This window comes from Eretmochelys imbricata, chromosome 2 (genome assembly GCF_965152235.1).
Source record: "Eretmochelys imbricata isolate rEreImb1 chromosome 2, rEreImb1.hap1, whole genome shotgun sequence".
NCBI lineage: Eukaryota > Metazoa > Chordata > Testudines > Cheloniidae > Eretmochelys > Eretmochelys imbricata.
Genome location: NC_135573.1, coordinates 230,275,003 through 230,302,974, shown reverse-complemented (window position 1 = coordinate 230,302,974; position 27,972 = coordinate 230,275,003). Strand labels below are relative to the sequence as shown.

At 42.0% G+C, this 27,972-nt stretch overlaps 2 protein-coding genes across 12 annotated transcripts in view; one reads left to right on the top strand and one right to left on the bottom strand.

Annotated features, from left to right (window-relative positions):
* Positions 1 to 172: 172 nt before the first annotated feature.
* Positions 173 to 24,385, bottom strand: ARL5B (ARF like GTPase 5B). 3 transcript variants are annotated; one of them, XM_077808193.1, is made up of 7 exons: positions 23,523 to 23,649; positions 20,262 to 20,553; positions 12,757 to 12,817; positions 11,286 to 11,433; positions 5,611 to 5,694; positions 3,692 to 3,843; positions 173 to 1,338 (listed from the first exon to the last, which is right to left on the bottom strand). In XM_077808193.1, the coding sequence occupies exons 4-7, from the start codon at positions 11,427 to 11,429 to the stop codon at positions 1,290 to 1,292; spliced, it is 429 nt and encodes a 142-aa protein (XP_077664319.1). In that variant the 5' UTR covers positions 11,430 to 11,433; positions 12,757 to 12,817; positions 20,262 to 20,553; positions 23,523 to 23,649; the 3' UTR covers positions 173 to 1,289. The 3 variants fall into 3 exon arrangements, with proteins under 3 accessions (XP_077664319.1, XP_077664320.1, XP_077664318.1); XM_077808194.1 differs by lacking the exons at positions 20,262 to 20,553; positions 23,523 to 23,649 and adding an exon at positions 24,255 to 24,385; XM_077808192.1 differs by lacking the exon at positions 20,262 to 20,553 and having other exon boundaries at positions 23,523 to 23,689.
* Positions 24,386 to 24,580: 195 nt separating this feature from the next.
* Positions 24,581 to 27,972, top strand: part of NSUN6 (NOP2/Sun RNA methyltransferase 6) — a 56,515-nt gene continuing 53,123 nt past the window's right edge. Inside the window, exons 1-2 of one of the 9 annotated variants that reach the window (XM_077808183.1) lie at positions 24,581 to 24,714; positions 27,447 to 27,546. In XM_077808183.1, the coding sequence (XP_077664309.1) occupies positions 27,472 to 27,546 (75 nt within the window). In that variant the 5' untranslated portion in view covers positions 24,581 to 24,714; positions 27,447 to 27,471. The other 8 variants (XM_077808191.1, XM_077808184.1, XM_077808187.1 and 5 more) reach the window with 8 other exon arrangements.

The window sequence follows — 27,972 nt, the reverse complement described above, 5'->3', positions numbered from 1 at the left end:
GTATATTCACTGCAGTTTTACTATGGTCGTAGTTTATAAAGCTGTAAGCTGCACTGATTTAAATCAAAGTCATTGGTCCCTTATGTTAATCAGCAAGTAGGAATTTAATCTTGTTCTGTATTTGTACTTTTAGTTTCTCCCCTAAAGTAAGGTTCATTCTTATTGATTGGTATAACCATTAAAACATGTTTAATCAAAATAGTCAACATTAAGTTTGGTACTTTTTTGCTAAATCAGGAGGATATTCTATATACACATTCATTTAAACAATTATATCACTTAACATACATTTGTTCAGATTCTTAATTTGTACATTGTTAGAAAATGATGAACGAAGCATTTATTTACTAGATGTTTTTTGCTCTGGATTTGTGTCAAGCTGTATTTGGAAATTGGAATTAAATTACAAATATACAAAACAGCATTTTAAAGTTGTTTCTTAATTAAATAGAACGATTTAAGTGTTCTGGATATAGGATGCAGAATTTTTTTCTTTAAGTGATTTTAAAAGATTACACTAAGTTTAGCTCTTTATATGTTGTCAATTTTAAATATTTAAACTGGTTCATTTTTAAAAAGAAAAATGCATTTTAATTAAATAATAACTCTGATTTTTATCCACCCTGCAAAGTTGTGTTTTCAGGTAAAAATATGACCCAGAACTACTTACCTCACATGGGAATAAAAAAGGGAATGTTTTATTTTAAGGCAGAAATTCACTTACACATATGAAAAAAAACCAAAAAAAACCCCAAGCATATCAACAACCTATAAATAACTGTTTCAATGCTGACTATTACAATTCTTAACATACCTAAAACCTGCCTTGGAGATAGCCATATCTGCAATTGGGCCATCTGAACATAGATAGCCCAATCTTTTGAAATCATTAAAGTTATGCTAGGGTATACGTCAATCTACTCACTTTTTCCCCAGTGTTAATGAAGAAATTTAAGGTAGTAAATTACAGAAACAGTTTGCATCATTACAAAAATCAAGTGTGAAATATTTTCCATGATGAAAGATATCTTACAAGGCAACCACTGAAAAATTAGAATAGCCAGGAGAACTTTGATACTGAAACAGATTCATATGTTCATCCTGTGGAAGAGTAGTGCATTAAAAAAGTTAAAAATACTTTGTGTTTCAGTTCAGCTGCACTTGATTCAAGTGCTGCTCAGAGGTTTTTGTCGTTATAAATTAAACATGGTTGCTCCCTTAGCAACCAGAAGTACCAGGAAAATGTTCATGTTCACAGAATAAATAGATGCAGTCTCTTTTGCAACAAGTTATCTCACTCCGATATGGGAGGTCATCCATTCCAGACCTTGGCATAATCTGAAAATTAATAAGAGAGGTCGCAATGAAGCTTAACCATTTGCTCTCACATAAGTCATCCTACCAAAAAGCATCATCTTTCGCCATCAATTACAGGTGCACGTGGCCTAGGTAGGATTTCTTTTAAAGCTAAAAAGATACAATCACATGAAAGAAAGTCCAGCTTCAATTTCCCTTCCAGAGCCAAAACATGCTACTCTCAAAACATATCATCCAAGGAGTGAAAGGAAAGATATAAAAATCTTAATGGGTTTCCCACATAGCAGTACAGATGACTTACCACCAGGCCTTAGGGCAGGGGTTCTCAAACTTCATTGCACCGTGACCCCCTTCTGACGACAAAAATTACTACACAACTCCAGGAGGAGGGACTGAAGCCTGAGCCCGTCCAAGGCCTGCTGCCCTGGGCAGGGGGCGCAAAGCTAAAGCCCAAGGGCTTCAGCCCTAGGCAGGGGCCTGTAACCTGAGCCCCGCCACCCAGGGCTGATGCCCTTGGCCCGGGGCAGTGGGGCTTGGGCTTTGGCCCCAGGCCCCAGCAAGTCTAACGCCAACCTTGGCGACCCCATTAAAATGGGGTCCCGACCCACTGTTTGATAACTGTTGCCTTAGGGCTAACACAAATATCACATTTCAAATGCTGCTTACATTAGATCTTCACTGAATGCCAGGGTGAGGCTAACACAAAATCATGTCTGGCTAAAACTCAAAAGTTGACAGCTAAGAAGCACCAACGTTGTTTTAATCCATCAATATACAACTGCCAGTGACATTTCTCTTTTGGCTGTAATATACTGTCAAACCCTACACAGTATGATCCACTAACAGCTTTAATTTTGGTAACGTAATAGGGCCAAGGAGAGAGTGATCCTTCCTTTTCATTAAAGAAAGCCTTTTTAAATAGTATTCAAATGATTCAAATTAAGTGAACAAATAAAATTGTATTTTGAGTACATTAAAGAAAAAGGCACTGGCTTAATTAATGTTTACCTACAATAAATTTTGAAATGAGAATGTGGAATTACATAGATTCCATATTAAGAACAAAGTTACAGTAAGTACATCACCAATTTAAATATGAAAGGAAATAATTTGACCTGAAAATGTATATCTATTTACACAAAACCAAATCCTCATGAATTACCCATCAAAGTTGCCTTTAGCAAAAATAATAGTAGCTAGTTGGACAAGTCAGTGGCTTAATTTTTGGAAATAAATATCCAAAATTAATAGACCAAAAATGGGTCAGCACCTTCCATTATAAGAGGTCAGGGTAAGTGATAGAGGTACAGACAGACACTCACTTCACAGGACAGTCTCAGCTGTATCTGAAAAGTAAACTTCACATTTCATCATTGTGGGGAAGATTTTTTTTTTTTAAAACTTCTGAATGATATGCTATATCCACTACTTTTGAAGCCCTGAGGCAGCATTATCACAGAATATTCTTCTACTATTTTACTGCTGAAACAAAATGAATTCTACAAATGATGAGGCTGTTTGAAAATCAAGGTGGAAGTTTAGGGCACTTAGGAAAACTGGGTAACTGAATCTGAAAGAAAAACCCATGGTTAGCTCCTGTCAGACACCAAGAATGTCTCATCTGTGAAGGCAAGGAGTCTGAGGAAAGCTCAGTTTTAAATTTTTGTAACTTTGCTGGCATAACTGAGATAGAAGTTTAAATGTTAATAAGTCAATTACATCAACTGCATATAGGTAACAGGTTTTACACCAGTAACAAAGTAGGTCTTCATGCCATTGTGAATGTTGGCAAACATGTCTTTTTGAGTATACATCTGAAAAGTCAAAATAAGGTCTGATAGGACTGCATATTAAAAAGACATTCCAGGATGAAAGGGTGGAAGTCTCCTGGTAGGGATTTCCAGGAGCACTAAAATATTTGTTGGCTTCTACACAACAGAAAATGGTGTTCATAAGTGATCCTCACAGTGAGGCTGAAAGCCACACCCTATTTATATTCTTTACCCTCTGGTCAAGTCAGAGTTGCTGCCCTAGTGTATAGAGAGTTGAAGCAGTCACCCGGGTATTACAGACACTAAGCAAAGAGCAAGTAGGCTAGCCAGTCGACATAGTGAGAGTCAATAGGAGCGTAGAGCATCATTCTTTCAAATGGCTGAAAAATGCTATCAGTTAAAGCTGGAGGACTCAGCTGTAAGGAAGATCCAGAGGTTAGCCAAGGGGAAGATACACTTAAGGTGTCATTATGTCTGCAAAGGTGAGAATAAGAAAAATCCTATTTCAAAAGATCTAGACCGGTGCCAATGAGCTTCTAAATCACACAGTTTTCCATTTATTTTACATTCTTGAACTTAGACACATGTAATGTGACACCTACCCTTCTCCAGTCAAAGCACAGCAGGACTGAATGTGCCATGGGTGATCCTTTATAGAACTAAGGGTGAGGTATTTAGATATTTCAGCAGCTGTCATACAACCTTTCATGTCCTGCTTATTTGCAAAGATGAGAACTGCAGCCTTCCGTAAATCCTGGAAGCAAGACAGAATATGTATAGTACTTATGATGCCAATGTTATGATACAAATCTAAAAGGTTATATAATGTTAAATATATTTTCCGACAGTTACAGTAAAGTCATTCTATATTAAAATTATGCAGTAACATTTAACTTTGAGAGGCTTTCTACAACAATAAATTATAGTGGAAGACAAACAATGATTCATTTAGAAAGCTGTTCTAACTAACATTCCTCAGGCATCAAATTAGGGTTTGCTTCACTTCTCGGTCCTTTGGTCTTGCCACGCTTCACTGATGACTAATTTGAAGACACAATAAATAATATATTTTCTAAAGCAGCTCAGTATGTTCAGACAATTATATTACTATTGGAGGAACATTCTGGAAATCTTTAAGTGAGATAATGACAGAGTCGAAGAGTTAACATGCCATCATTCCGCTGAAATTACTTCCAACTCTAGGTGCTTTTTTTTTTTTTTTAAATAAAATTAAATGTTTAGAAATTTTATAAGGACAGGAAAGGAAGAAACTATACTTCTTTAACAAATCCACTTCATATCTTAAGACCTTTGTCACTTTTGAGTAAAGGGCAGTACTTACTAGTAATGTCTGAATAGTTTAAGTTAGATGTGAGTCATTTAGAATGTTGTCTAAACTTTCCATGTAACTAAGGCAACAAAAATAGGAACAGCAGATTTTTTTGGAGCAGGGCAAGAGATAAAAAAGACATTTCATAACCAAGAAACCATTAGATCAAATTTTAAGAGTTCAATACCAATTAATCTGCTAGGATTAGTGGAGATCCATTTCTATGTCTGGATGCTTTGAAGAAACAAAAAGCAAAGTTAAGGTCCAGTGCTGCAAATCCATACTCTCACAAGTAGTCCTAACTTATAGACTAGTCTGACTGAAGTCAGTCATCAGGACAACTCAAATGAGTTAAGTTAGAATCATGGATATGTAGAGCTGAAAGGCACCCTAATAGGTCATGTAGTCCTCCCCCCGCCCCCTTCCCCACCAATGCTGAGGCAGTATTTGAATAGGTGTTTGCAATATTGGGATCCATTTTGAAATCATGGGGAAGATTTTGAACAAAAGACTTCTTTCCATCCATTTTATAACATATTTTACACCCCCAGACCCAGAGCAAAAACTATTTTTATTGAACTGACCCATTTACAGACAATTTCCTTTCATTTTTAGAAATAGATTATGAACCACTCAGATAACACTGAGTACTGCTCATAGCTAAACTTCATTTTAGATCAGAAGGGAAGCAAGCATCATCCAAAGATTAAGCATTTATAACACTATTTATGATTCTTTACATTAATAGGATGCAAGCAGCAGTGAAAACTAATCTCAAAACTTGTTTTAGAAGCTTTAAAGCGTCTTCAAAATTTCATTTTTAACTGTAGTTGTAAGACAGAGGAAGGAAAAACAGTACAAGTCAGACAGCATGAAGTTAAACATACAAAAACTTTTTATAATCTGTATAACTTTTATAAAAGAAACTGCTACCTTGTTACAATAGAATGAACCCTCCTAAGAGTGTTAGAACATGGAGCATGTATTTTTCATGATATTCTGACTGTTCTTGTCTAGACACCGACAATCTAAAATTTTTAAAAAGCACAGTTAATGTACATCAATACCTATGCTAATGAAACGACTTTGTTTTGTAAAAGGTTAAGTCTTCATGTTTATAATTATTTGGGTGCTAACAAAAAAGGAAGCCTACAATCCAAATGTATTGGAATACTGAGTTTTTAAATATACCTCATGAGCCAACATTCTGTAAAGTTCTTCTTTTGTGATAGAAAGTCGTTCTCTGTCAATGCTGTCAACAACAAGAATGATGAACTAGGGAAAATAAAAGAAAAAGGCTTTCTCAGACTACATGTAAAAAGGTTCCATCTATGTATTTTCTGTAGTCTGAACTTTGCAAGAGAGACTTATTGGTTAGTAAATGTTCTTTATGCATATCAGACCTGGACTTTCCTAACCAACGCATCTGACTTCAGAAAGCATGCTCCACACTCTGTCCCAATCAGATTTTGGAAGGCACTTCAGATTCTTAAATCTTGGGTCGAGTGCGGTAGCTATCTTTAGAAATCTCACATTGGTACCTTTGCATTTTGTCAAATCTGCAGTGAAAGTGTTCTTAAAATGAACAACATGCTGGGTCATCATCCAAGATTGCTATAACATGAAATACATGGCGGAATGCGGGTAAAACACAGAGCAGGGGACATACGATTCTCCCCCAAGGAGCTCAGTTACAAATTTAATTAACGTATTACTTTTTTAATGAGCATCATCAGCATGGAAGCATGTCCTCTGGAATGGGGGCCAAAGCATGAAGGGGCATACGAATGTTTAGCAGATCTGGCATGTAAATACCTTACAATGCCAGCTACAAAAATGCCATGCAAATGCCTGTTCTCATTTTCAGGTGGCATTGTAAATAAGAAGCGGGCAGCATTAGCTCCTGTAAATGTAAACAAACTTGTTTGTCTTAGTGATTGGCTGAATAAGAAGTAGGACTGAGTGGACCTGTAGGCTCTAAAGTTTTACATTGTTTTGTTTTTGAGTGCAGTTATGTAACAACAACAAAATCTACATTTGTAAGTTGCGATTTCATGATAAAGAGATTACACTATGGTATTTTACTCCTGGGGGAATTCTGTGTCACTGTGCATGCACAGAATTCATGTCCCCTGCAGATTTCTTTGCTTCCCCACAGAAAAATGACTTCTGACAGGGAAGCAAAGGAAGCCGCAAGAGCGGTCACGGTGCCACTCCCTGGCAGCCATGCAGGTCGGCTTGGGTGCCTGGAGTAGCTGGTAGAAATGTAAATCACCACGGGGGGCGGGGGGGAGCGGGGATGGGCAGTCGTGCATGTGAGACAGCGTGACATCCAGTCCCTCTTGCTTGCTATTGCAGCATGCTCGGCATGGAGGGGCAGGGCTTCAGGGTGTTTCTGAGGAGGTAGGAGTGGGGCAGGCTCTGTCCCCTCAGGCAGAACAGAATGTATAGAATCACAGGACGTGAAGGGACCTCGAGAGGTCATCTAGTCCAGGCTCCTGTACTCATGGCAGGACTAAATACTATCTAGATCATCCCCGACAGGTGTATACTCCGGGGGGAATTCTGGACCACTGCACAATGCAGAATTTTGAAGAAATTAATGTGCGCGCAGAATTTCCTTTCCCCCACAGAAATGGGCTTCAAGTGCTGCTAGTTGCCACTAGGGATCCAGCAGAGCCCAGCTCGCCCATAGAAGACGCTACTGGGGGGGAAGGGAAAGGGAGCTAGAGGGTTCCTGGCAGCTGCAGTTCCCAGCGTGCCTTGAGAGAAAGAGAGGGTGGCGGGCAGGAAACTCCATGTAAGCCTAGTACTGAGCATCAGGCTGTTTCTCCCTCTGTATCCCTGGGCTCTATGGGGGCAGGATTGTGGGTGTCTGGCCCCAGGGAGCAGGAGGAGGGGAAGAAACAGGAACTGGGCTGTCATAGGGGTTTCTTTAACTCTATTCCTGCGGGAATTTGTGTGTGTGTCTGTATTGCTACAGACATACTTGCTGACAGGTATTTTGAAATAACTTACCAAAATAATTGAAACTGGCATGATTATGGAGTATTATTTTGACAAATAAAATTAGCAGAATTTCGCATAATTTAAAAATTATGCACACAATATTTTAAGGCACGGAATGCTCTCAGGATTAGGTATTTGTATAAGGTGAATTGAAAAATACTATTTCTTTTGGTTATAATTTTTTACAGTGCAAATATTTGTAATACAAATATAAAGTGAGTACTGTACATGTTGTATTCTGTGTTGTAATTGAAATCAATATATTTGAAAATGTAGAAAAACATCCAAAATATTTAATAAATTTAAATTGGTATTCTATTGTTTAACAGTGTGATTAATTTTTTTAATCATGATTAATTTTTTTGAGTTAATCGCATGAGTTCACTGCAATTAATCGGCAGCCCTATATGATATAGATAATATATCTATATAAAAATAAAATAGTATACTTTACTGGTGATCTAAGGTTGGATTATCAGCCCCAAGATTGTCTCGTGCGTTCTGGCTATTGTACATACCCTGCTACACAAGTGCATGCAAATCCCAGATTACACATGTGTAGTCAGATGTGAACTTGCTAGTCATGTGCATAATGGAAATTTGACCCCTGGTGACTGCATAGTTGAAAGCCAGGCACAGAGCAATGATCACTTAGTCAGTGTGCCTTACGTATCAGAAAATGTCTAAGGTTGGATTCCCCCAAATGCACCGTAAAATACATTTTCACCTGTTAGTATCCGGGCTTAAAAAAAATTTAATTGCCAATAGCACAGAAAAGATCTCAGTGCTTGTTGGAGGCCTGAGCTTTGCATTCACATAGCGCTTAAGGGCCCTTATTCTAACTGGAATCTCTAGACCAGTGATGTCAAACTTGCAACCCATAGACCAGATCTCTCCTGCCATTAATCTCATGTTAGAGAGGAAATCCCAACAATGCTGACATATAAAGTGTCATCAACTATTTCACATTTTTGTGGTGGAAAAAAGACGAATTGGGAATGAAGCCCACTGACAGGCGAAGTTAGTGGCTGCACTGAAGAAAATGGAGAGACGGAAAACAGCGGGGGAAGAGAGAGAGAGAAGCCCGAGGAAGGAAAAGGAAGAGTAGAAATAACATGGTCTTAAATGGGAACATTTTTCCACTGAATGATACTGAATAGAAGAAAGAATTAAAAAGTTAACCACCACATAAAGCTCTACACTCAATTTCTGGGCAAACCTCCCATTGAACGAAGAAGGAGCTCCACTATGGACTGAAGGGAGCCTGGGCTCTCAGACCCTCCCACCTTGCTCAGTCTCAGAGCCTGGGCTCCAGAGCATCTACAATGTTATTTAGCATCGTAGCACAAACCCAAGTCAGCTGACCCGGGCTCTGAAACCAATATTCACAAGAGGTGGCTTTTACCAAGTAAAATCATAGTTTTTACCACCTGAGAAACTAGCTAGAAAGGCCTTAAACTGGGACTATTTTTAAAACTGTTTCATTAAGGTCACATTTAGTTTTAGCTACACATTAAAACTGTGGTTATATATGGCTATAGATTCATAGATTTATTTAGGACTGTACAAATAGAAGTAAAACTGGAGTGGACAGAATACTAACATATGTAATTATAATTCTGAAGATCAGAATAACTGTCTGATAAACTAGTTATCTGTAGACATGGACCACAATTATTTTTTTTAAAAAAAAACACCTTCTACATACAATTCTTCAAAATGTGAATGAAAAATGCAACTACCACAATGGCACCTTCTCATTGTGTCCTATTATATCGGACCTTCGCACTGTGATTACCAGTCATCATAATACAGTAAACTGTCATATCTGCTATAAACTACACACACTTGGGAAAAGGTTCCATTTGAACACAAAAGAAACAATGCATCATAGTGGCTCCCCTGTGTGAAGCTGTTGGTAGAACGCAAGCTGGCTACGTGACTTCATGCTATCATCTGGGATAGTCTTTAACAGATTCAGGCTCTTCCCCCAAATTCCAGCCCCTCTAAGTCTTGGAGTGTTGTGCAAGGACTGCAATTTCTTGAAAGGGAGGAGAGCAATCTATACTACTTTGTTAGTAGCACCAGCGAACTGTTGAAGCAAGACAGGCAGCACCCAGGGCTCTGCTGCCGTCTTTCTGGGTGAAGCAGGATTCCAGTGCTAGCCTGAGGAAGTGATGTGTAAGAACTCCTGCTGCAAAGACTAGCAGAGAAACGAATTTAGGTAGCAGGAAGGCAGCTTATTGGAAAGTGGAATGGCTATTCAACAATAAGGTAGTGTATGTTTTTGTTCTTTTTTAAACTATTCTGTCTATGTTTATTAAGGTATTAAATATCAACGTCTGAAGATCTTTGTGATAGATGACTGAGGTTTGCACATGCAAACTGAAGTTATGGAGATTTAATACATGCTGCACAAGCCTTATTAGGGGTCAGCAATTAAAAAAACCCAAAGATGTTCATCTTTGCAGTGTTATAAACCAAAGTGGAAACAATACATTGGTCAGCTGAAGTCACCTCTGACCTTTCTATCAATGGCAGCTTTATTGCTATATCATTCCTCCCATTCAGCTGGCGTTACTTTTGTCCCCTAAATAAATGCAGCAGCAGCTGCTGATGATTTTTATACAGTGCTGCATAGCAAAACTTTTGTTCTCTTTCCACTACTGTCACTGCTTCACAAAAACACTACTACGCATGAGAACAGAAGCTAAACCATTCGCTTGCGGTCTCCATCCCCAATTAAGTTTTGCATTCACTGTGGAGAAATGTGATGTATATATCGCTCTTATTTTTCTCAAACAAGTTAGAAAACAGTTTCACTTAAAACCTGCGTTGAGCTAAACAAAACTCTTATAAAACCACTGAAATCTAAAATACAAGCTGTGCACACACCGGCAGGCCCAACTGGACTGTTAATCCCAGAGGACAAATAATATCATTTGTCTAGAATAGGATGGAAAAGTATTCTAAGTATTTTTTGCTTCAGAACCTTCAAGCCCAGCATCCCGTCATATAGAGGTTTATTACAAGGCATTCTAAACACATACATAATGTATCTTTGTTTGTACTGTACTACTCAATTACAGGGTGCCTAAGCAGCAGGTGACAAATTTCAAAACAAAACAAAAAAAACACTAAAATATCTCCTGATCCTGAAGTATCTATGCTAATACACATATTCAGATGTGCAGATCTAGGTCTGGAGTTAAAATACATTAAGAATTACTCTGTTCACTTGAAACACAATTTTTGTTCCACTAAAACAGTGGCGCAAAACCTTTCCAGACTATTGTACCTCTTTCAGAAGTCCGATTTGTCTTGCATACCCCCAAGTTTCACCTCACTTAAAAATTACTTTTATTTCTGATTTTGTAAGCAAGTGTCACTGCATGCTATTACTGAAAAATTGCTTACTTTCTCATTTTTGCCATATAATTACAAAATAAACCAATTGGAATATAAATATTGTACTTACATTTCAGTGTATAGCATATAGAGCAATATAAACAAGTCACTGTGTGAAATTTTAGTTTGTACTGACTTTGCCAGTGCTTTTTATGTAGCCTGTTATAAAACTAGGCAAATACCTACATGAGCGGATGTACCCCCAGAAGACCGCTGTGTACCCGCAGGATTATGCGGACCCCTGGTTGAGAACCACTAATCTGAAAGCTTGATTTAATGAAAATACAGAGCCATGACCTTATATCATCTACTGCATTTGGGCCTAAATTCTGTCCTCACATATGGGTAAATTCTTCCATATCCTATTAATGTAATCTCCACCCAAGCTATCAGGACTGAAATCTGTATTTATTTGCTTTATTTTACACTTTGGGAGCAACTTCACATACCTCTGTATTTGAATAATAGGTATTCCACGATGACCGTAATGACTCCTGTCCTCCAATATCCCACATAAGGAAATGGGTATTTTTTACGACTATTTCTTCAACATTGCTTCCTATGGTTGGAGATGTGTGGACCACTTCATTCATTAAGCTAATGGAAACAACATCACACCACAAAAACTAATTAGCAATATCTTGAAACTTCCTAATGTATCAGTCGTATATTGTGACAAGTTTGTATAACAAAAAGTATATCCTTTTCATTCCCTTAAAGCAATTATTTAAAACAGTCTTTTTCATCTAAATTTTTATTAAAGATAAAATAATAATGTATTAAAGCTATATAGAGACATCTTTTCTATAAAAGATTTATTCAATTTGGGTGCATGTTATGAGTTACAATCAATGAGTGAAGAGACTGCCCTTTTATCTGCATATGTAGTAGTACATACCATAGATAGGGATAAATATGCAGACAATTACACATGAACGTCCGGTACAGAAAAGTGAAGTTTAAATCTGATTAACACTTTGTTAATATTAGTAAAAATCTAAAAAATTTACTTGTTTCAAAACAAAAGTTGCCATGATACAACAGGTAACCATCACTAGAGACAATATTTTTGAATCTTGCTAGAATAATCTGAAGATAAAGTTGTCAAAGCACGTGGAAAAGGTAAAGGTTGTCTGATTTCACAATAGCTTCTGAAAGAAATTCTGTATCTGCAGCTGAAAATACCTCAGTACCAACTTTAAAACAATGGTTTATTTTGTCAATGTAGAGTACAGAAGAAAAGGGTTTGGGGAAACATTATTTCTTTCTTTCTATCTAAATGTATATACCACTTTCATCATCACAGTAATTGTGTGCTTCCCAAGTATTTATACATTTATCCTTTATACTCGCGAGGTAAGGAAGAGTTTGTTTTGTTTTTAACTACAGCTACAGACCATAGCCATTTATTGCAGGAGCCATGGCAGCATGATGAAATATTATTCTGAAGGAACTGTTAGTTCCACCAGTGACATGCCTTTGACTACGGGGGAGATGATAATTTTTTCTTCTTTTGGAAATAATGGTCTGTACGTGGGTTTTGCAAACTGACTAAAAATAAAGGCAGATACAAATTTTAAATTAAGTTTCTTTTTGGAAGCTTTCACCAATGCGTGAAAGGATTTTACCACTCATCAATTACCAAAGATCTCAATTGCAGAGATTTATTTTTTGTCCTCGAGAGCACTCTGTGATACTCTGTGCTGAGTATCTGATTCACATGAAGCTCAGCTCTAAACAATTCAACATCTGTATCTATTTTATTACTATACACACAAAACTTAAGTATTATTGAATGACAAATACCTTCCTTGGACGAGCTAAGCTCTGGGTACCCCAGAGTTTTCAGTCAGGTCTCATACATTAATTGTGAAAGAAAGTATTAAACAAACAGAAGTTTTAAATAGCTCATATACTTACAACTGGTAAAGAATGGTGGTCTTTCCTGCATTGTCAAGTCCCACTATTATTACTTTGTGTTCTGCACAAAAAACAAAAGTAAACTGTTGTGAGCAGCCAAAGATACATTAACCACTTTTCTGAAATTAAAAAAAGGCAAGGCTGCCTTGCCTGTTTTAGGTGAACAGCCTGCACAGAGTATGGAAGACTCCTGACTAAAAAACCCACAAACCAGTATCTTCTCCAGAAAGAGTTATTATACTTACAAGGAACATAAGTTAAGTCCATGGTAAAGTTTTATTTTAAAGGAATGATTATTAATAAAAAACAATTGTTTCATGCAAAAGAGTAGCATTAATATAAAAGTAAGCTTGAGAAATAAAGTAGACATAAGAACATGAAGACTGCTCGCTGACTGTGCAAACTTGGTTCTGCCAATGTACTTATTACTTAAATGTTTTTAGATATGTTCAGTTTGCATGAAAATAATTAGAATATGTGCCAAAGTGAAATTTCTTGTACATTTTATATTCCGAAGTTAAATCAAATATAAAGACTGTATGTAATTTAAGACTTAGCTCTACAAAGCAAGCCAAAAAGTGTGTGTGTGTGTGTGACTATAGGTACTTCAAGTTAAGAACACAATTACAGAATGACCAGTATTTTAGTAATATTTAAAACAGATCAAAAACTAAAGCTGAATATTTACAGCAGGCAAATTGAAGAACTTGGCAACTCAACTAATTTTCTTGCAACTCAATCAAGGTAAATCTAAAGACTGCATATAATACTATGTTAACCCACCATGTAACACTGAATGAGATGCCTCAGTTTATGGATTGCATATATTGATAAATTATTTAAGGCTATGAAGATGCCACATTTAAATGGATAAGTATAACTTTCTACTCTTAGCACGGCAACTCCTGAACCCCAAGCGCTTGACAACTTAACAGTTACTCCTGGGGGCATTCTGTGCCAAAAAATTAAAAATTCTGCACACAATAATTCAAAATTCTGTAAGTTTTATTTGTCAATAAATAAATCCAGCATGGCAGTGGGGAGCACAGGCCACTGGCTGCACAAAGTTGGGAAATCACCCTGCAGCCTCCCCACCCCAGGGACACAGACTCAGAGGTGAGGCTGCAAATGATCCTAACGCAGCCTAAGCTCTGGGCCTGCCCCAGAACTATCAGGTGTAGGGCAGGCAAGCTCAGCCAGGCAGGATACAAGTGTGGAGGGGCTCAGTGTGGGGGGATCCAGGTGAGAGGATTCTGTGAGACAATTTGAGTGCAGGCAGCTCAGTGGGGAGTCTAGGTGTGGGGGAGCTAGATACACAGAGCTCGTTGGAGGCATTCCAGGTGCAGGGGCAATGGTACTCTGCAGGGGCTTCCAGGTGAAAATGGTTGGGGCTCAGCCGAGAGGTCTGGGTGTGGGGGGCTTGGTAGGATGGGGATTTGGGTGCAGCTAATTGGGGGCCAGTGACAAGGGCTCATCGGGGGGGGGGTTGAGTGCAGGGAGCTCAGTGGGGAGTGGTCTGGGTGCAGGAGGTGAGGTTCAGTGGGGTGAGATTTGCGTATGGAGGGCTAGGCAGGTTCTGAGTGTACAGGGTGAGGCTTGGTGGGCGTGTTTGGGTATGGGAGGTCCAGATGCACGGCAGTTGGGCAGATGGGGGAACAGCTCCCCATACAGTGACCCCTCCCCCCACAGCTGAGGAGAGATGGGGGAAGGAACCAAGAAAGGATGCTGAGCTTCCTGCAGCTAAGGGAGGTTTCTGGGGGTGGGTCTGACACAGCCCCAGACGCTCCTTGCAGGGAAAGAGGAAGTCCCATCTTCTTCTGCCTTCAGCCCAGCTGGGACTAGCAGCTGATACCGGCTCAGGGTAGAAGCCACTGGCTGGGGTGTTCCCAGCCCTGCAGTGATTTACCTCTCTGCTGGCTGCTCCGGGTTCCTGAAACGATGTACCTGCGCAGCTAGGGGATGGTGCATGACTGCTCTTGCAGCTTCCCTTTGCTTCCCTGTCAGAAAGTCATTTTTCTACAGGGAAGTAAAGAAATCTGCGGAGGAAATGAATTCTGCGCATGCCCAGTGGTGCAGAATTCCCCCAGGAGTAAACAGTGATATGCCAAATGATGCATTAATACTTTTTCATGCTACTGTACATAGATAAGACTATTCGTAGCCTTAAAATGGCAACTATTTTCTTCACACTAAGAAAAAAAAACACATTGACAAAGGCAGCTACAAAGCAGGTTAAATTACCACAAGTCTTCTGTTTTGATTTTTCCACTATGCATGTGCAAAGTTGGATTGGAAAATACAGCAAAGGTATTTTTACTCTGTTCAAAACAGAGCAGAACTATGAGCAAATGAAGAGTTACAACAGATTTAAAACTCAGACTTAACTATGGGGTACCAATATATGCTTCAACAAGGCATATTTAAAATTTTAGTCCACATATTCAGAACATCACATGGATGGAAAGCTACAGCTTACTCTGAAAAAATGGTACATACTTGTTAGATTTATAACAAAAGTGTTATAATCTTTGATATGCCTTGGAATTTTAATTTTTATGAAAGTTAAATTACTTTTCTTAAAAATATTCAACTAGGACTATTAAATATTTATCACATCTACTGTATAAGGAACAAATAGATGTGGACCGTCTGTGACACTCTGTACCTTGGGGGGACACCCTACACGCCCATGTTCATCTTTATAGAATGATTGTGTGGTATCCAATGAAAAGTTTGTCACATTGGGTGTCTTCAGAAGGCTCATAATGCTCTGAGCCTGGTTGTTACAGTGATGTTATAGTAATTGTTACAGTAATGTTATAGGTTATACTTTCACGTATATAGTTATGAGGGTGAACATGTATCCTGATGGCTTAAAGCAAGCCCATGTGAAAACTCTCCAAGAACAAAGAGGCAGTTCACACCTCGTCAGGGCACAGATGGGACAAAGCCAGCCCAGCCTCACAGGAACAATGGACACTGGCTTAGGCAACAACAAAGGAATCTGTTAGACCCTGGAGGGAGTCATGCCCTTCCTTTGGGTAGTTCAGGACTGCAATGAGGTAATGCTCACCTGACTCTGAAGCGGGGTGGGGGCAAAACCAAGAGGAAAGAAAGGATATGATAAAAGGGAAAGACATTTTGCCATATTCTCTCTCTTCCACCTACATCTACAGACACCACCACCACCAAACGACTGAACCACTGATCAAAGGGGAGAGCCTGGCTGAAGAGCCAGCCTGTGGTGAGAAGCATCTAAGTTGTAAGGTTTCAGAGTAACAGCCGTGTTAGTCTGTATTCGCAAAAAGAAATGGAGTACTTGTGGCACCTTAGAGACTAACCAATTTATTTGAGCATGAGCTTTCGTGAGCTACAGCTCACTTCATCAGATGCTCATGCTCAAATAAATTGGTTAGTCTCTAAGGTGCCACAAGTACTCCATTTCTTTTTGCTAAGTTGTAAGGACATTCAAAGTGTTAAGATCAGCTTAGAATCCTTTTTGCTTTTATTTCATTTCACCAAATCTGACTTGTTATGCTTTGATTTATAATCACTTAAAAATCTATCTTTTTAGCCAATAAATTGGTTTGTTTATTCTACCTGATTCAGTGCATTTGGTGTAAAGTGTGTCAGAGGCTCCCCTTGGGATAACAAGCCTGGTACATATCAATTTTACCCAGGTACACAGGAAACAGCCCCTTCCCTATTAAAGGACCGGGAACTCTGAATTCCCATTTTCTGTTTGTTTGTGGTAAAAAGCTTGTCTGCCTAGCTGAGTATGCCAGCTCCATGATCCAAAAGCACTTCTGACCTGGAGAACACAGGAGGTGGTGGATCCCTTGAGTGTATGGGGAGAAGAGCTGTGCAGGCACAGCTCAGATCAAGTTGTAGAAATATGGACATCTACGAGAAGATTTCTTGGAGTATGTTGGAGAAGGACTACAAGGACTACAAGCAGTTCCAAGAGAAAGTAAAGGAGCTGCATCAGGATTACCAGAAGGCAAAGGAGGCAAACAGTCACCATGGTGAAGCACTGCAGACATGCCACTTTTACAAGCTGCAGTAGGCTACACTCTGCGGTGACCCCACCATGACCCCCAAGAGCCACGTGGATACCTCAGAGTCAGAGTCTCAGGCCATTGCAGGCAAGATTGAGGAGGTGGTGTTGGAGGAGGAAGATGGGAGACAGGCAAGTAGGGGATCCACTGTCCCAGAGAATCAGGAACGGTTTGTAACCCCAGAGCAGTCCAGCCAATCGCAGCAATGCAGCGTGGCCGAGCGTGATGCCAGAGAAGGAACCTCTAGTGAGTATGCACTTAGCATTAATATGGTGGGATCACATATTCTTATTTGCTCTTTTTATTTAAATAACCAGTGGAAGTAAAGCAGCTGATTCTCATTGTCTGGACCAGCTAGGCAGAGGGTGATCTGCGAATTACATACAGAGGGATGTCTCAGGAATCCTTCATAGAGATCTCAATCCTCTGTGGAAGGTTTCTCTGGAGGGCTGCCTTATTTCTTCCACTGTAGTAGGACACTTTCCCAAGCCACTCCAGTATTAATTTGGTAGGCATCATCACAGTACACAGCCCAGCAGCATAAGGACCTGGTCTGTACCTGGATGCATGCAGCAGCTGTTCCCTTGCCACCTGTTACCCTCAAGAGTGTAATATCAGCTAGGATCACCTACGGGAGACTGTGGTAGTATTCATTTCAATTACTCAAGCGGCAAACACTATGTGCTCCCCCGCCATGATTTTTCACCTCTTCCCCCACCACCGGGGCTCCAGAACCTGAAGTGACCATGAGGCAGGGTCACTGGAATCAGGTGGGCCATGACCGCCCACTGTTTCACATGGTTGTGGTTTGGGTGGCAGGAGTCACCATTTCGTCCACAAACTGCAAGCCTCAGGCAGGCAGGGTGCGGGGACATGGGCCACCCCATACCTCTGACCGGGGCAGGTGGAGGGTCTGGGCCATCCCAGAGGTGGCCCGGGCTCCATGGGAGGCTCTTACCGCTGCCTGGATCCAGCTTCTAGACTGGGCAGGGGGTGGTGCCTTGGGTGCCAGAGAGCAGCAGTGGCTACGGGTGGGGATGGGGGATAAATGATTACGTTGTGGTGGCTATAGCAAGCAATCCCCAGTGATGCCACTGCCAAGGCTTGCAGTTTGGGGGCGGGGGGAGGGAGGGGAAATGCCGGTCCCTAACCCCCACACTAAGCCCACATTACCAAGGGTAGGGGCATGGCCCCTGGGCCACTATGATCCCATCGTGGGCTGCCCCCCTCTTCTGCAGACATTCTAGCGCCCTTGTCCCCCAGCTATACTCATCACGGCTGGGACAGCAAACTGGTTCAATAAATATCTTGTAGAAATGAAAATGTTCTGCTTCACACTTGCGTGGATTCTGGGGAGTGACTTTTGTATAGCAAATCTGCACTGGAGATTAGGTCTGCATGGACAATTGTTCCTTTGTGCTTTGCATGTTTTACAGCTGAAAGTGTGGCCTTCAACTCTTCCTCCACACCATCAGAGAGGCTCTCCCAGATAAGACGAAGGTGAAAGAGAACGCGCGATGACATGTTTAATGAGATAATGAATGCCTCTGGGACAGTGGACACTGACCAGAGGGTGTGGAGGATTGCTCTTACAGGGAAGAAAAAAAAAGAAAGAAAGGACATTATGAGCAGGACAAAAGACCAGGAGAATAAGTGTGGCATGCAGCAGGAGATGTTGGGGATTCTGAAGGAACAAACAGACATGTTTAGGTGTCTGGTTGACCTCCAGGAGAGACATTTTGAAGCTCTTCAGCCCCTGCAGAATGGCATTCCAAAATCACCATACTCCCCCCTCACACACACATTCCACTAGGCATGGGGGGCCAGTACAATATCCTTTCCACTCAACCCTGGGGGATGGTGTACAGACTCACAGCTGCACATACACTGATGTGTGACAGGTAAGGCCAGTTTGTTTTTGAACAAAAGATGAATGTATTTCCCTCCTGTATTTCCAAGGTTTAATTCGATGTCACATTTTTGTTTATATGTGTGTGCAATAAAAGTCCATTTCTTAAAAATGAAATCTTTACTAATTCAAAGCACTGGGGGAGGAGGGATGGCTAGGGAAACTTAGGCACTGGGTGTGTGAACGAGTTCACACAGAGCTGGAGTTGTGGCTAGAACCCAGGAGCTCCTATCCCCTCCACGTTGTAAGCAGTAGGCCACACTCCCCTCAGTCATAACCACCACTGTAGTGGCCCTCCATGCAGGATGAGTTGGTGGATTGCAGCCCATTCCCCGGGCATCGAGTACGTACCCCCCACATACCCCACCCCGGTAGTGCCTTTGGAGGGGCCAGGAGCTGAATGGACTGTGGGGTTGTCTCCCCAGCACTAGGTTGGGAGGCGGGTCTCGTTGGTGAGTGCCGGGAGTCACTGTCAGAGAAAAGCAAGAAGTGTATTTCCAATGTTACATTACTACACACACAGAGCAGTCATGGCAAAGTTCAGACTATTCACATGCAAAAACAGAAAAGCAACACGTCACAGTGTGTCATTAATAAAATGGGTTTTCAAAACCTCCCTCAGATGCACTGCTCCATGCTGAGCTTTTATAGCCCTGGTATCTGGCTGCTCAAAATTAGCAGACAGCCTATTCACCTCCAAGCCTCAGCCCTGTGAAAACTTCTCTCCCCTTGCTTCACACATATTATGAAGCATACAGCAGGCAGCTACCACCATGGGGATATTTTTTTTCCACAGAAGTCTACCCTAGTGAGCAAACTGTGCCAATGACCCTTCAAACAGCCAAAAGCACATTCAACTGCCATTTGGACTTGCTGACCTATTGTTGAAGTGCTCCTGTCCAGGTGTCCGATGTACGGCTTCACAAGCCATAGGAATAAGGGGTAAGGCTGGATGTTCCAGAATCAATATTTGTATTTCAACATCTTTAATAGTGATTTTGTGATCCAGAAAGGAAATCCCTGCTTGCAGCTTTCTGAACAGGCCTGTGTTCTTAAAGATGCGGGTGTCAGGCACCTTCCCAGAGCATCCCACATTAATGACGGTAAAACGCACCTGGTGATCCACCAGCACTTGCAGCTCCATTGAAAAGTTCCCTTTCCGTTTATGTACTCTGTATCAAGGTGGTCTGGTGCTAAGACAGGGATGAGTGTGCCATCTATCGCTCCACTGCAGTTAGGGAACCCTACTGCAGCAAAACCATGCAATATCTCCTGAACATTGCCTAAAGTCACAACCATTCTTAGCAGAAGATGACTAATGGCCCTCCATATTTGGACCACAGCAATCTCAATGGAAACTTCCCAACTCCAAATTGATTCCCCACTGACCGGTAGCATTGCAAGCTTCCAGACAGCGACTGCCACTAGTTTCTCCAGTCAGAGCAAGTCTCATTTTAGTGTCGCTGCGCCGTACACAAATTCCAGAAAGTGGCCTTGCGCATACAAAAGTTCTGCAGCCACTACTCATCATCCCATACCTGCATAACGATGTGATGCCACCAGTCAGTGATTGTTTCTCGGGTCCAGAAACAGCGCTCCATCATGTTCAGCTGCTGTGCAACTGCCAACAGCAACCATGAACTGTTTTGTTCCATGGCTTACAGCATTGTTACTTGAAGGACACTGCCATGTTCCACAGGGCAGTTTCTCTTGTGGCTCTGGAAATACTGAAGGATAAGGTGCATAGGGTTTGCAACGCTCACCACAACAGAGCACAGCTGTGTAGAGTCCTTGCTTCTCTAGAGATGGTGTATATGCGGCTATGCCAGCCTTTTGAAAAAAAGGCACAAAATATTATGGGATGCAGATGAAATCATGAGAGGGAGAAAACTGCATCATGGGATATTCGAGCCATGTTCCCAGTCACCTATGCAAGAATGTTTTATTCCCACGAGGCACTGCAAACCCTTCCCAAAACCACCTGTGACGAGTTGTACTGTGGGATATCTACCCACAATGTGCTGCTCTCTACATCGACGCAAGAGCTGCTAATGAAGACACTCTCCATCAACGCAAGGACTGTAGTCTAGACATGCACAACCGACTTAATTAGTGTGGTGGCTGTATGTCAACTTAAGTCAACCTAAGTTTGTAGTGTAGACATGCCCTTAGTTTTGCTCAATGTCTTTTGTTGTGAGGAGAAGAAAGGAGTTCCAGGTGTTTGGGCTCCTCCCTAGCTAGACCACTGTTGCTAATTTGAATGTCTGCACATTTTAGGAGAAAATAGTGCCTGACAGAATTAAGTTAAACATGCTGTGCAAACTTTATATACTACTTCCATCACAATATTATCTGATTCAATATCGTAACAACTTTATTTCCTGTTTTTCCTTAATACATGCTTGATTTCTCTTACCTTTCAATAATAATGTAGTATTCTAAACTAGTCACCTCTACCAGAGTACAGTTATCTGTTAGTGATCAGAGACATGTGACATTAAGCAGTATATTAAAATGTGTATTTCCATATATATTGGTAGTTTGATAGCACTTCACTCAAATACATGTGTGAGGGATATTTTTAGTGAAAGTCAGGGACAAGTCATACGCTGCCATGAATTTTTGCTCATTTCCAGTGACCCGTCCATGACTTTTTACTAAAACCATGCAACACAAAACCTGAGCCTTACATAAAAAACAAAGTGTTTTTTTGGAAAAGGTTAGAATGAACCATGCAGAGAAAACAGTTATTTTGATTAGGCTTCACAATTCGCTTTAAACAGCAAATTTAAGGTATCTTAATGACCCAGTGGGTGAAATCCTGACCCCACAGTAGTCAACGGGAGTTCTGATCAACTTCCATGGAGTCAGAATTTCACTCTAAGCCTTCTAAACCTATGCCTCAAAAATGGATACTTATGTTAGGGGCAAGAACCACACTCTTCACTACAACAGCTTATTAGAGTCTTGCAATTTTGATTTACTTGGCATTTAAAAACCAAGTAAACATATTAAACTAGCACCTTTCAACCAAGTCAAATAATTAACCAAACAACACTTAAAAAACGGCTTATTGTGAGCAATAAAAACAAATCAGTATCAGATGTGCAACTAATTTATGCTACTTAAATGGAATCCCCCAAAATCAAGGGACTACAAATACGTGTATACAAGCTTTATAGAATTAACAACATTCATATTTTGCCTGTCAGCAATTTTATGTAAGAAAGTAATATTTTATGGGAGCTGGAAAGATCATGGACCACCCCCTCCCCCAAAAAAGTAAACCCAACTCTAAACGTACATAAGAATGGCCATACTGCGTTAGACCAAGGTCCACCTAGCACAATAAGCTGTCTTCCAACAGAAGCCAACACCAAGTGCCCCAGAGGGAATGAACAGAATAGGTAATCAAGTGATCCATCGGCAATTCTCAGCTTCTGGCAAACAGAGGCTAGGGACGTCATCCCTGCCTATCCCGGCTAATAGCCACTGATGGACCTATCCTCCATGAATTTATCTAGTTCTTTTTTGAACCCTGTTATAATCTTGGCCTTCACCACATCCTCTGGCAAAGAGTTCCACAGTTTGACTGTGCACTGTGTGAAGAAATACTTCCTTTTGTTTGTTTTAAACCTGCTGCCTATTAATTTCATTTGGTGAGCCCTAGTTCTTGTGTTATGAGAGGGCATAAACAACCCTTCCTTACTTTCTCCACACCTGTCATGATTTTACATCTATCATATCCCACCTTAGACATCTCTTTTCCAAGGTGAAAAGTCCCAACCTTTTTACTGTCTTCTCATATGGAAGCTGTTCCATACCCCTAATCATTGTTGTTGCTCTTTTCTGAACCTTTTCCAAATCCAATATATATTTTTTGAGATGGGGCGACCACACCTGCACACAATATTCAAGATGTGGGCATACCATCGATTTATATAGAGGCAATATGATATTTTCTGTCTTATTATCTATCACTTTCTTAATGGATTCCCAACATTCTGTAAAAATTCCCAACACTTAATTTCATCTGCCACTTTGTTTCCCAATCACCCAGGTTTGAGAGATCCTTCTGTAGCTTTTTGCAGTCTGCTTTGGACTTAACTATCTTGAGTACTTTTGTATCATCTGCAAATTTTGCCACCTCACTGTTTACCCCTTTTTCCAGATCATTTATGAATATGTCGAATAGGACGGGTCCCAGTACAGACCCTTGGGGACACCACAATTTACCTATCTCCATTCAGAAAACTGACCATTTATTCCTACCCTTTGTTTCCTTTTTGTTAAACCAGTTACCAATCCATGAGAGAACCTTCCTTATCCCATAACAGCTTACTTTGCAAAGACACAGAAAGTTTGACCCCTTCAGTCTGACACAGCCAACATTACATTATCTTAACAGCACTGTTTCCCAGCTGACCGCAATCTGGATGCACAGTTTCACAGAACAGGACTCAGAAGAAGAGAGGAACCGTAGCTAGTGAGACCCTGAAAGTCTCTGCTGTTGCAATGATGAAAAAGTAAGTTTGAGAGAATAGGGTGCATTAGCCAACCCCGCACTGAACTAACCTCCCCCGCTTCGATGCCAGCCTACGACCCCCATTCACACACACTCCAGGCACTCCCCCCCCCAACTCACACAGATACACTCCCCCCACCTGCTCCCTCAACACTCGAGGGGCCTCCCTTCCCCATCACAGCCGAGACCCCATGCCTCCCTCCCCGGCAGCCCCCCAACGGACCAGCGGCTCCCCCAAGCCGGCACAGCCCCGCCCCCGGCGAACGCCGCTCACCCTGGTCACAGAAAAAACTCCACAGCTTAGCAAATATCAGGCCCATGGCTAGGCTCGGCCGCGGCCGGACGACGTCACGCTCCGAGAGTCCCCACGACGCAAAGGGGCGCCAGCCGGTACTGGTGACTCGAAGGCGGCGGCCGCGCCTGGTCCCGAGCAAGAGAACAGAGCCCAAAGAAGCAAGTAGGCGGAGCCACCCTCAAACCCGCCTCCCCAGCCAGCCACTGCAGCCAATGCCTTCCCCAACCGCCTTGCGTCACTGCGTGACTCCGCACGCCATTACGTACGTGCCCTCCTCCCTGACGTGAAAAAAATAGTACGTGGCGTCACCCTGAGCCGTGGGGCTGGGTGTTGCGTTCTCCGACGGCCCGCGGTCCTAGTGCCCCTGGGCGCAGCGGAGCGTCAGGGGACACCGCTCCGCCGGGAAGCCTGCGCTACTGCACGCCCCCGGCCATTGTCCCCCCGCGGTCAGCGGGGTTCCGCGGGGGGCTGAGCACCTCACCCGAAGCCCCAGCGGCCCGTAACCGCTGGGTAACGGACGCGGCGCCGGGCGGTAACTGCTGCTGGTGGGGAAATGTGCCGGCTGCAGGTTGGGCCCCGACCCACGCGCTGATTGTGTTGGTTTGAGGTTCCCTGGCTGGCTAAATAATGCCGCGCGCCATAGAGAGCTACAGCTCCGTCACAACCCGCGCAGAGAAAATACCACGCTTCTCCCGGCCGTCCCTGTTTCACCTCTTGTGCCTCTCTTTCGCGAGGCATCCAGGGGGCTGCCGCCCGGCTGGTTCTTATTCCTGTGGCGCACTGCGGGGGCGTGGGGGGGGGCACTGCTCTGGTAACGCTCGGACAGAGCTTTCCGCACGGGGCTGGCCGTGCACACGTGAGTTGTCCCCGGGAAGCCAAAGGGGCGATTCAGGGGGCTCGTGGGTCCACAGGAGCCAGCCCTCTCCCCGGTGCCCCGTTCTCCTGTGAGCTGGAGCCGAGCGGCGCCCTCGCGCGCTCCCCGACGAGGGCTGAGGCGGCGGGAACGGCCAAGCGGGCATCTCCCGCCGCGCTTAGAACTCGCCGCAGCCCCCCCACCCTTTGCCGGCCTGACAGTCAGTGGAAGGCGGATGAGCGCAGCTGACCAAGCCCAAGGGAGGCTCGGGGCGGAGTTTTCCGCCGTACCCCGGAAGAGGCGGGACCGCGGCCGAAGGTAGGGCGGGTGTGCAAGGACGTGGAGTGCTGTCGGGGGGAAGCTCCGTAGTCACTGTTGAAGGGGCAGCAGGATCCCCCCTTACGCCCCTAACAGCGCCGCGGGGCCAGCGCGGTCGGGAGGCGGGAGCCTCCGCCTCACCGAGGAGAGGCGCGTCCCACCCGCGAGCCGTCTCCTTCCCAGACTCTCCGCGCGGCGCGGCTCCTGCCCGGAGGACGGGCGTTGCGGCTGCTCTGGCAGGCCTAAGCAGAGGCGCTGCGGGGCACGGTCTGGAGTAGGCGTCCCCAGAGCCGCCGGAGTTTGGGCGCGACTAAGAGCCACTGGGGTGGGGAGGGGGATGCCGCTCTGCGCGGCAGTGTTAGCCGGTGCTGGTGTTAGCCGGTGCACGAGCTGTGCCAGCCTTTCCGGAGCCGTAGGTACCGAAAATCCTTGCTGCTTTAGCCACGCCGGCCCGGGTAGCGCCAGTGTGGGTACGTGAGCCCTACTTGCTCTCTGTAGGGAGGGCCCTGCGGTCCGTAGTCTGGACGGGAGGAACTGCCCCGCACACTTCCCTCCTCACTGGGCTTTTCTGAGAAATTTAGGCACTTAAAGAGGCAGATGAACACCGAGGTATCCCCCCTCTTTCGATTTAAATGGGAGTTGGGCACCAAGGCACTTCTGAAAATTGTTGCCCAGATGCATCTTCAGGTCCCTGAAAACCTGGCCATTGAACAAATAGCCTGTAAGGGATTACAAATATGAAAATATCAATGTAACTGGTTACATGGCAATACAAACACTTCTGTCTTGTCACATAGCGGAGCAGTTTCACTATAGCTGCACATTTTGATGTTAATTAAGTGAACCCTTCCTTACTTTTTTGGCCTGTTTTTGGAGGCAGTTTATGCAGTCCATACCATACATATAGGGAGTGAAAGCAAACCATTTTGCCAATGGCACATCATAATGAAATACTATACCTGATGCTAAACCAGGTAAGATTTATTGCCACTTTTCTATGGAGATGTGTCTGGAAGTTTTAGGTCACTTAAACCATGAAAATATTCATATCAGCATCTTTACGTACAATGTTCGTACCATAACACTATTAAGTGTAGGCCTGAGTTCTACAAGTAATGTTATTGTATAAATTACTTCATAATTGCAGTTTTGTTTTAAATTGGTGCTTAACTGTGTTTTGAGAATGCATTTTTAAAAAAGTTTTATTTTTTAAAAGAAGTTTATTCGTCATGTTTCAATTTTGAAGTATGATGAATAGACTTCTTTAAATGGCAACATTAACTTTCAGTGGTGATTAAAAGAAAAGGAGTACTTGTGGCACCTTAGAGACTAACCAATTTATTTGAGCATAAGCTTTCGTGAGCTACAGCTCACTTCATCGGATGCATACTGTGGTTAAGTTTAGTAGAAACATCGAGGCAGCGTGCTTATTGGTCACATTGAGACATAGTGCTAGATACAGATACAGGGACTGGGTGCAGTGAGGCTGCTCATTCCTTTCAAGGGTTGCTAAAGTGGGGAATGAGCAATTCAACTTCCCTCTTACACTCCCACCAAATCTAGTCTCCTCTGCCCATGCCCAGAAGTGATGTATCACCTTTCTTGTACCAAAAGCCTTGACTGCTTCCTTGACACAAACAAAAACCCTAGATATCTCAGATGCTTTCCTAAGTGCCAAATGTTCCCTTCGCAGCTGCCCAAACCTCTAGCTTTCCCCTGACGTCTACAGTGCAGTTACTCATTGTTATACATGTTGGCATTTTTAAATTTGAGGAAAGCAGAATATAAATAAATATATTAAGCACATACTAGGGTGATTGGATTGGACTTTGGGTAGGGAGGGGAGAATGTTGTGGAGGGTCCCTGATGCATACTTTAGGGCAAAGGTACAGCATAGGAAAATGGAAGGTAGATCTTCTAGTTAACATTTGGCAAACACCTTTGGACAGAACATTTGAAAAATATCAAATGTAACCGTTATTTACATCTACACTATACCAGAAACATAGTTGTATATCATTATGTGCATTTATTTGAATTGAGAAGACATTTAATACTTTGTTCAGAAAGAATGAAAGATCACACAATGGTATCTTAAAACCATTCACTGTGTAACCCTTTCCAGTCTTCCCCACAATTAAAGCATGTATCTTATCTTTGTAGTTGTGATAAAACAATTTACATGAATTTGAAGATTTTTTTTTTTATCATCACTGATCCCTCTATGGTGGCAACCAATTTATTAATCGGATTGTTAGAATTAAGTCTTTGTGTAAAATGCAATTTCTAATAGTTAATTAACATGTTAAAATACAGTTAGCAGCTGCACCATCTAGCCAGTACAAACACCACCGTAACTCATAACTTAGAGATACATCTTGTAAAAAGTTGCATTGGGTTTTAGTAACTTATGCAAGTCCATTCACTTTACTGTGAGCCGTAATACTTAAAAAAATCAAAAATCAGTGTTTTGAAAAATTTCTTACTGTTTTGATGAAATATTCACATTGGTGAGAAACCTGGAGGAGATAATGTCTTTTCACACAATACACCTAATTATGTGCCTCCTAATGTCCCATACATTTTCTTATGGTACTGTTGAATAATATCATACACAACACAACCTGAATTTTTTTGCAACCCTTTTCATTTGGCTATTTAATTAGCAATTATGCAAATTAAATATCTTTAATAATGAAAACATTAATTTGTTTATTGCTATTGTTTACCAGGAAGGCTATTGCACTATAAAGGAAAATGTCTTTTTTTTCAAAAATATTACTGCAACCGGAAGTTGAAGAATACCTTGGGAACGTGTTTAGAAATAAGGAGGTATGTGATAAAGGTAACTCAGCCAGTCAGCCTGTGTAAACAGATTTGCCTTTCACTGGTTGAATGTTGAACTGTGCAGCCATTACATTCTTTTAACTTTATTTTTTATATGAAATTACTGATACACTTTTTATTGTGAGAGGCATTTATCTTTAGTATTTAGAGTTAGAGAGATCTTTTCAGCAAAGGGCTCTGATCCTGTAATGAGCTCCATGCAGAGCATCATTGACTTCAATGGTCCTGTGTGGATTCAGGAGTCTGACTGTACACTGCTCATTGAAGAATTGGGGCCTAGGATTGTTAATTCCATCTGGAAGTTATAAGGGCTAGTCTAATGTGTGATTTCTAAAAGTATGAATATAGGTATAATACGAAAATTTGTTTTTAAACTTCTTGGGACTTTTAATAAACTGAATATACTGTTAA